The 10,091-nt window shown below is 47.3% G+C and overlaps 1 protein-coding gene across 1 annotated transcript; it reads right to left on the bottom strand.

Moving 5' to 3' along the window:
• Nucleotides 1-3,159: 3,159 nt before the first annotated feature.
• LOC131277210 (claudin-34-like) lies at nucleotides 3,160-5,293 on the bottom strand. Its single transcript, XM_058291482.2, has one exon. The coding sequence runs from the start codon at nucleotides 4,507-4,509 to the stop codon at nucleotides 3,865-3,867; it is 645 nt and encodes a 214-aa protein (XP_058147465.1). The 5' UTR covers nucleotides 4,510-5,293; the 3' UTR covers nucleotides 3,160-3,864.
• Nucleotides 5,294-10,091: the final 4,798 nt, after the last annotated feature.

The raw sequence follows: 10,091 nt of genomic DNA, 5'->3' as shown, positions 1-10,091 counted from the left end.
TGGGAGGAGTAGGGGTTGGGGAATGAGGTATATGGGAACCTCTTGTATTTTTTAATGTAACATTTTGTGTGCTCTATGTACCTTTAAAAAAAAAAAAAGGAGCAAGCATGGGGAAGCAGATGTGGCTCAACCAGTTGGGTGCCCACCTACCACATGGGACATACCAAGTTCAGTTCCAACACCTCCTAAAAAAGGCAAGCAGATGCTGTCCCTGCTGCAAGGAGCTAAATGCTGCCCCACTGCAAATGAACTAGATGCTACCCACTCCGCAAACAAGTTACACACTGCCCCTGCTGAAATGAGCAGATGCTGCAGCCTGTGGAGAACAGATGTGGCTTAGGCCGTTGGGCACTTGCCTCTCATGTGGGAGTCCCAGGTTCAATTATGAGTGCCTCCTCGAGAAGGCGAGCAAACAACGAGTAGGCATGAGAGAACCATTGGGAGTGGGGGAGCTAAATAAAGAAAAATAAAAAGTAAATGAAAGAAAAAAGAAAGAGAGAGAAAAGGAAGGGAGGGAGGGAAAGAGAAAAGGAGGGAGGGAGGGAGGGAAGGAGGGGAGGAGGCAGGGAGGGAGGGAGGAAGAGGCATGGAAAAAGTTTCCAGGATGCTTTTCTTGATTACAGAGGTCCCTGCATCCTCTTACTGGGTTTAAAATTTTCTGTGCTTCTGAGATATTTAAAGTATTTCTATAAGTTAAATCCCTTCCTTATAAACATTAATGCATTTTAGTCATATTTTCCCAAAGAAAGGAAAATGACTTCAGCATAGGTTCAATTTTATTAAAATTGGGTTTTTTTTGAAACATTAAAGGTAGGGGAGCAACACTAAAAATGCTTAATGAAATGTTTTAAAGCAAGATGTACTGGTGCACATTAATATTTTAGGTAGTTTTTTAACTTTTAAAGTTAATTTGTTGCAGATCATGAGAACGGGAAGTTTCTAGGATGTACATGAAAGAATGAATACATTTTTGTTAACTATTACTTAGAAAAAAAAAAGAGGACCATGAATAGGCCTCAAGAGGGTTGTGAAATGTGCAGTTTTGTGTGTATGTGTGTTCTTCTGGGGAGAATTTCCATGAGGTTAATGCATTATTACTTTTTTTTAAAAAGATTTATTTGTATTTATTTCTCCCGACCCACTCATTGTTTTGCACTTGCTGTGTCTGTTCGTCCTTCTTATTTCCTTAGGAGGAAATGGGAACCGAACCCATGGCCTCCAATGTGGAAGGGAGGCACTTAATCACTTGAGCCACCTCTGCTCCTTTCCATGAGTTAAGAACCACTGGTCTAAGAGGCATCTAGAAGATGTAGAGTAAATAAATATGGTTTAATTTCTACATCTCCCCTTGGCAATTGATAAATGTGGTTGATAACTGTATTATAGATATGTTCTACCATTTTCCTTTTTAGGAGAATCATTTTCATAAAACAAGTTTTACTGATAGTAAAGAGTTGTTAGCAGTGTGTTATGATTATCTTGAATAAAGGATTTTTTTTAATCTGAAAAAAAAAGACAAATGGAGATATGTCAAAGGATATGTGTATAACTGTGGCTCTGAGGCCAAAGATGGGATGGTTTGATCATAAAAATGAATATCGGTGCAATTGAATGAAATGCTTTGAATATACAGAAACCCACAAGTTACTATTAGATGCATTTCTGAGACAGTTAAGGAAATTTGAATATTGACTATTGGATTATATTAAGAAATTACTGTTCATCTCTTTTGGTGTGCCAAATGGCAATATGGGTATTTTTTTTTTAAAAAGAACGAGTCCTTATTTTTAGAAAGTATTTCTGGGTGAAGTGATATGTGCCAGGGTCTGGTTTTGAAATAATCCACGGCTGGAGTTGGGGGAGAGAGTAAAAGTAGAGCTGAAACAAGGCTGGCCACATATGGATGATTATTGGAGCTGGGTAGTAAGTACATGTGGGTTCCTTACACTAGTCTCTCTACTTTTGAATGTATTTGGAAATTTCCATAATAAAAACATGGAAGGAAATTCCATGAGTTCATATCCCAGAGCCAATGTTCAAAAAAAGGAAAAGAGAAGCAAAACAGCAAAATCAATAACCAATGCCTTAGTCACCACTGAAGTGTAAGTAGGGCGTCCTCCCTCCTTATGCTGGAAATGAACAATTAGAGGGAGAGAAGGAGGCATTTACCCCAGATTTTTTACATGAAATGAAGTTTATACAGCCACAGTTGAGAAAACATTCTTTTTGCAAAAGCATCCTGGCCAATAGATCTGGCAGGAATATTGGTATTAGAAAGCCACCATTTTCAATCTTAATGAAGAAACTGATTCAAACAAGGACCATCAACAGCTGAAATCTTTAGGTATTAGCTTGATGAAGGGGCATGAGGTTTTCACCTCGAGACTCCACTGATCAATCTTGGCATCGCTAAATGGGGGCGAGTCACCCTGTACGTCCTGAAGCAGTGCAGTGGTGGGACGCCCCTGGCGTGGCCTAGGAAATCCTTGTCCACGAATCTCCTCAAGCCGGTAGAACTAACAAGTTGGTGACATTAGGAGGCAAACAGACCAATCCAGACTGTGGGAAATCCCCCAGGATAACAGACCCAGATTCTTCAGCAAATCAGAGGTGCGATAAAGAAGAGGAGATGGTGTCAGGGTTTGAGCACTGAGGGAGACTGCTTTAGGTTAAAACTTAAGGCGGCAGACTTGGCCCAGTGGTTAGGGCATCCGCCTACCACATGGGAGGTCCACGGTTCAAACCCCGGGCCTCCCTGACCCATGTGGAGCTGGCCCACAAGCAGCGCTGACGCGCGCAAGGAGTGCCCTGCCACTCAGGGGTGTCCCCCCAATAGGGGAGCCCCACGCGCAAGGAGTGTGCCCTGTAAAGAGAGCCGCCCAGCATGAAAGGAAGTGCAGCCTGCCCAGGAATGGCAGTGCACACATGGAGAGCTGACACAGCAAGACGACACAACAAAAAGAAACACAGATTCCCGTGCCGCTGACAACAGAAGCGGACAAAGAAGACAATGCAGCAAATAGACACAGAGAACAGACAACTGGGGTTGGGAGGGGGGAGGAGGGGAGAGAAATAAATAAATAAATCTTAAAAAAAAAAAGAGAAAAAGTAGGCACCTAATACGGAACAAATAACACTGTAGAATTACTTTCGAGGCATTTAACTATTCTGACTGGGTATTCGATAACAACAAAGAATATAGTTGTTTTTTTTCTTGGTGTAATGTGGTCATATAAGGAAATGTCTAGATTTTTTAGAGAGGGCTTCAGAAGTACGTGGGGATGAAGGGACCTGGTGTCTGGGGTTTGCCTTAAAATACTGCAGAGAAAGAGAAAGAGAGAACAAGGGGGAAAGACGGGAGAGGAAGCTAACACGGCAGAACCTCATCGCTGTTGGGTCTGGAGACGGGTGCACGTGGAGGCTGCACACTATCCTACTCTGACGCATTCTGGAAAATTTCCCCTGCCACAAGAGGGACGTCATCAGCATGCCAAGGGAACTCAGGCCAGCCGTTGGCCAGCAGAAGTTTACGAGGGACGTTTGCGTGGGTACCGCGTTCACAGAGTCGCATTTCCGTGCCCTGGGCTTACATTGATCATTTATTTTGGCTAGCAGCGATGAGAACTCAGACCCAGTCAGAGCGATGGGCAGGTCGGCAAGATTTCCTTTTCCATGAACTTCATCCAACCAAGCAAACCCGTGCAGATTACAGAAGAGAAAAGAAGGAAACAATTGGTGACTCGTTGCCCAAACTACCTCGAGTGGGGTCTTGAGACCTTGAAAACATGAGGGGATGGACTCTGGTCACTCTCCCCATCAAGCCCTGGTGACACTGGGTCTGCAAAGCCAATGCAACTGGGAAGTTCACAGTTCAGACATGTCAGGATGCACTTGGCGATCCAGGGGATATCGGTGAGAGAATGAAGAAATGCCACTTAGCAGCAGCAGGAGGGCGGCCACCGTGGCCAGGTGGCTGGCGTTCCCCACCTCCTGGGCATCTGGCCTGTCGGGCAGGTAGAAGGATGGTGGGAAGGAGATGCGCTGCTCCCTCGTCACAGAGGCGTAATTCAAGACCACGGTGGCTGAGAGGCAGGCGCTGGCCAACAAGTACAGGATCCCCGAGGTGACAAAGGGGCCGAAGGCTGCGTTCTCCTGAAGGATGCCCTTGAACACGTTCCTCAGGGCCAAGAGGACGGCGGCCTTGCCCAGGAGCCCCAGGATGCTGGCGGCCAGCAGGAGGTGCTGGGCAGCCAAGATGTCGGGCGGGAGGAAGGCATCGTGGTGGCTGTAGGGGTGGCAAAACGGGACCCTGCCCACAGGGACGTGGTGGTAGATGCAGACGCGCCACATCCCCACGCAGGCAAGGCCCGAGGGGAAGCCGGGGCTGCTGTCCATGTGCCACACACGCCACGCCACGAGGCCCATGGACGTGACGGCGAGGATCCAGCCCACGGTGGCGGCGGCCAGGCCTGCTGCGTGACGGTTGATGCTGCCGACAGGCAAGATCATGGCCACAGGGTGCTCGGAGGAACTGCAGAGAGATGCAGGGCATCATGAGTGGGGCCGGGCCTGCGGAGCCCCCACCCGCTGCCCGGGGTGAGCAGGACACAGGAGAAACGCTGCCCTCCAGGAAGGCACTGCTGCTGGGAACTCAGGTGGAGAAACTGCCTCGGCAGTCTTGACCCAAAGCCGTAAACCTTCCAACAGGCAGCTCCGCCTCAGGCATTGGTCCGAAGGTGTCGTTAAGGTTGATGAGCATATCTAGCCATAAAGACATTCATGCTGGCAGGCTGGCCTAACTCTCCACTTTATAGAATCCATCCTAGTGGCTCAACCAGAAAGGCACGATCAAAAGTGAATGTGCAAAGATGCTCCCAGGCAATTGTAGTGATACTGGGAATAAAGAAAACCTGGAGGCCATTAAAACACCGAGCAGTAGACTAAGTAAATGACATACTTCTATAACCTGGGCCATATTGTTCAACCATCTAAAATAAAGTTTTGAAAGATAATTGAATGAAAGAAACACTATAAGTTAAGTGGGGGAATGGATACAAAGTGTAAATCCGTCTGTACAGACGTGTGCATGACCACGGTTATGTTTTCAGAAGGCATCTGTGTACACACGCATAAAAGTTTGGAGGGCGACACTTGGAAATGTCATCTCTGGGTAGTAAAATACTCTTTTCTCCCTTCATTTCATGTTTTCCAATTTTTCCACAGCGAGAAGGTATACTATAAAAAGAGCCTCTGATCTTTGAGAGGAAGGTAAAAGTTGGAAATTGGGGGGCATCTCCATTCTTACAACCTTTCCAGGTGGGGGAGGGAGCAAGGCTTCTGCTGTGGGCTCCAGGACATGCCTGCTGAGACACCAAGCAAAGGGAGTTCTCTGAAGCCAACTGTCTGAAAAATGAGCAATCAACTCTCAAAAGAAAATATGCCAAGGCATGGTGGTTTTCATTGTTGGGAGAAGCAGCACTTCAATTCCTTGTGGTTATCTCAGTTTTCAGATAAACCTTAACTGGCTCCACACACTGCCCTTTTCTGCAGCCCACCATGTGGTTCCCTCAGTGGCTCTCAGGGCCCTGGGAGAAAGGCATGTCAGTGCATGGGTCCCTACAGTGCTGAAAGTCGTACCTGGGGCCTTCCAGACGGGACAGGGAGGTCGTTGAGACCCAAGGCAATCACTCTACTGCACTTTTGCTCAAGTTCCCTCACTAGCTGATTTTATCATAAGCCAATCCTTCCCCCCAGTGTGGGACATGACTCCTGGGGATGAGCCTCCCTGGCACCGAGGGATTACTACCAATCACTTACTAGTGAGGCAACTAGAAAAAGACCTTGAATAAAAGGGAGAAATGGTAAAGACAAATGAGTTGGTATGGCTAAGAGTCTTCAAAAAAGAGTCCAGAGGTCATCAGAGAGGTCATGCTTACATACGCCTCAGCAGGATCCCAGAGACAGCCAAAGTAGATAGAACCCCAGGTACTGGTGCTCCTGAGGGCTATGGAGACACACAGGTTCTATGGTCATGGCAGTTGGCTCTGGAGTTCAGTGCCTTTTCAGTGGGCCCCACTTTGGAATTTGTGTTCCCAAGCGTGATGGAGGTGGACTCAGATGTGACCTTTCTACACATGCCTCTTCTGTCACTTTTACTGAACCTGTGGTTGGTGCTGGGGTTGGTGTATAGTCAGGAGACTTGAATCTCTGGACTGGTCATGTGCCAGCAGGGCCCTGAGCCTCACCAGAGTTGCAAATCCTACTCTCCAGTTCATTGGACTTACCCAGGTCAGCTAACAGGGAGGTGAAGATGGTCAACCACCACACCAGGGAACCGAGAGGGCCTACAACTCCAAGCAGGAGAATTGCATCCATCAACCATGAGGGATCCAAGCCCCCTTTCGATATAGAGGTGGAGTAGAAATCACCATCCCAGGATCCACAGGATGGAGGAATAAAATATGGATTAGAGGGACTTCCTAGTATTCTATTATAGAACTATTGTGACTAGTAATGCAAGAGACTGTAGCATTGATGTGGAGAGAGTGGCCATGGTAGTTGCTGAGGGCAGGGAGAGGGAAGAAGAGATGTGATGTGGGGGCATTTTCGGGACTTGGAATTGTCCTAAATGATATTGCAGGGTCAGATGCTGGGCATTATATATCCTGCCATAATCTACTGAATGGACTGGGGAGAGTGTAAGCTGCCATGTGAACTATAATCCATGTGGTGCAGCAGTGCTCTAAGAGGTATTCACCCAATGCAACCGATGTGCTGCAATGATGATGGAGGTTGCTGATGTGGGATGTAACATTTTTTTGTGATCTATGTATCTTCAAAAAACACAATAAAAAATAATGCTCAAAAAAATAAAAGAGTGGAATTATAAGTAGTCGTATATATCCTTTCCTTGCCTAAGCTAATGGCGGGTTTCCATCCTTGGCAGTCAGCGTCCTGATGACTGCAGCTCGTGACTAGTAAAATAAACTCTGACATCTTAGCCTGGTACTTGAGCCCTCCTCAGTCTTGGCCCAATTGACATTTGCCACCCCAACTCGCCCTGCACTTCCAAAGCACCTTCAACTCTGCCTGTTGCTTGGCCTGACCCAGCTCGTCCCCTCCTGATATGCCTACCTTATGCAAAACAGAGGCGGGGCCTTGGAAGCAGCCACTGGCACACTTTCGGGGCTGCCTCCTGTCAGAAATTTCCTCCACACAAAACCCGTCAAAGTCTAAATTGAGCCGTAAGGATCCATTCACACCCTAACCCTCAAAAGGGTCAGCTCCAATTCCTCAGCTAAAACGGCTCTCTGCCGTCATATTGCCTACTGAGCCTCTGTCAGAGCAATGGACACATTTGCTTGAGATTACAATTAATCATATGACAGCTCTCATTTCTGTACTGCTAGTATAGAAATCTCTGAAGAATGGCATCAATGCCTTTTTCTTTTATGCTTTGTATCATGCTCAAGGCTTGGTAACACAATTTGAATTAATTCCCCTGATACAGAAATGTCCTAGCAGTTGTAAAGTGCTGTAAAGATTTGGGAATAATGAAAATAATAACTATTTTTAAAAATCCTTTCACCTTTGGAGTTTGGCGCACACAATCTGGATTCCTATCAAATAAGATACTACATGCTACGGGAAGCCCTTGAACGCATCTCTTACGTGGGACTGAGGTTCCCTGAGCACAAGGAATGCGCCTCCCTTCTTCTGAGAAGCAGATGTTTGTAGAACGCTGCTCTTGAAGCAGAGTGTTGTGAAGGCTCTTTCAATGACATGGTTAAGGCGCGGCCATACTGAGAAGGGTGAGCCCTAAATCCCACGTGACTGGGTGTCCTCATAAGAAGAGAGGGATTTGGACACAGAGACATAGACACCGGGAGAAGAAGGCTATGTGATGACGGAAACAGAGGTTAGAGTGACACTGCCACAAGCCAAAGAATGCCAAGGATATTGCCTGCACCTGCCAGAAGTGGAAGGGGCAAGGCAGGATCTTGCCCTACTCGTTTCACAGGGAGCACAGCCTTGCCTACACTTGGATTTTGGACTTCTGGTCTCCAGAGGCGTGAGAGAAGATATTTCTGTTGTTTTCAGCCCCCCAGTTTGTGGCATTTTGTGACAGCAGCCTTGGGCACTCAGGCACTCACCTTACCTGTTCTATTCCCCACTGTATTGGAGCCCCTACAACAGTGCTGGGGCAGAGAAGGCACAGGTGAGTGGATGGATGGAAAGGTGGGTGGGAAGGTTGGTGGATGGATGGATGGATGGGTGGGGGTGGATGGATGGGTGGGTGGGTGGATGGATGGTTGGATGGGTGGGTGGAGGGATGGATGAATGGATGGATGGGTGGGTGGATGGATGGATGGGTGGAGGAGTGGGGGGTGGATGGATGGATGGGTGGAGGAGTGGGGGGTGGATGGATGGATGGGTGGAGGAGTGGGGGTGGATGGATGGATGGGTGGAGTGGGGGGTGGATGGATGGATGGGGTGGGGGAGGATGGATGGATGGGTGGGGGGTGGGGGGTGGATGGGTGTATGGATGGAAGGATGGATGGAGGTGCAATGATGGCTCCTGAGTGAGAAATCACCACTGATGGTTTCCTTGAGTGAGAGATGCCCACCCAGTGCACCCTGGTCACAAGGGCTGCTTCCTGCCTCCCACCTCTTCATCAGTTGCTCCTTCCTGGAAATGCCAGTTGCTTCCCTTTTCCTGCCTGTTGTCTTTCAGGACTACAGACATCCCAGAGGGTAGCGAGTCTCTTCCCATCACATCCCTCTCTTTCCTGCCTGCCTTTCCCATGCGACCATATGGGAACCCAGCAAACCATGCTACTTGGGTCCAAATCTCAGCCTATGGTCCTAGGTGTGTGATCTGGGCAAGCCCTCCAAACGTGACTTTCCTGCCCTGTAAAGGAAGGATACTAATGAGACACTTCCTAGGCTGTGGTGAGAATATACAGTGCCTGGTACTTAGTAAGCACGCAGTGAATTTTCAGCTGCTATCGTAATTTGTTGTTATTACCACTATGATGCCAGCACTGGCATTTTCCCAGGGAGGATGCAGCTGTGATTTCAGTAGAAATCAAGATTACAAATGGCATGTGCACCAAGTTTCTGCTTGGGGCAATGAAAAGGTTTTGTTGATGGTAGCACAATATTGTTAATGTGATTAATACTACTGAATTGAAACTTAAAAATGGGTAAAATGGGAAATTTGGGGTTTTATATATATATGATACTACAAGTTTTAAAAAAGGCAAAATAGATACAGCAGAATAACAGATACAAACTTGGGAGTCCTTTGTCTGGAATACATTCAGTCATTGATTCTTACAATTCCTATCTCCCATCCAGAAGCTCATTGCAAAGGAAAAGACCAGGGTATGTCAGAAGGAAGAAAGGGGATTTTGTGAGGGGAGGGGAGGAAGGAGAGAAGAGGCAGACAAGGAGAGGCAGAGGATTTTGGAAAAGACACAGAAAGAATAACCACACAAGTTGTAAAACCGGCTTGTAGGATGGACTAGCACAGAGTCAACTGAAATGAAGATGCTTGCCAGTAATAGTCTAAAGGTTGTTCGTAAACAGTAGCAACTGTATTTTACCTTAATTCCAGGGACAGTGGTGAAGGTTAAAAAGAGGTGATGGTGAAAAATGTTTAAAAATGTCCACTTGCAGGAAGCGGACATGGCTCAACTGACAGAGCGTCCGCCTACCACATGGAGGGTCCAGGGTTCAAACCCAGGGCCTCCTGACCCATGTCATAAGCTGGCCCACGCGCAGTGCTGCCACGCTCAAGGAGTGCCGTGCCACGCAGGGGTGCCCCATGTGCAAAGAGTGTACCCCGCAAGGAGAGCCACTCCATGTGAAAAAAGAGCAGCCCACCCAGGAGTGACGCTGCACACACAGAGAGCTGATGCAGCAAGATGACACAACAAAAGAAAGAGATGCAGTTTCCCAGTACCGCTTGACAGCGCAAGTGGACACAGAAGAACACACAGCGAATGGACACAGAGAACAAACAATGGGGGGAGAGGGGGAGGAGAGAAATAAATAAATAAATCTTTAAAAAACAAGTTCACTTGCTT

This window comes from Dasypus novemcinctus, chromosome X (genome assembly GCF_030445035.2).
Source record: "Dasypus novemcinctus isolate mDasNov1 chromosome X, mDasNov1.1.hap2, whole genome shotgun sequence".
In the NCBI taxonomy this organism is placed as follows: Eukaryota; Metazoa; Chordata; class Mammalia; order Cingulata; family Dasypodidae; genus Dasypus; species Dasypus novemcinctus.
This window is presented reverse-complemented; position numbering and strand designations above follow the sequence as displayed.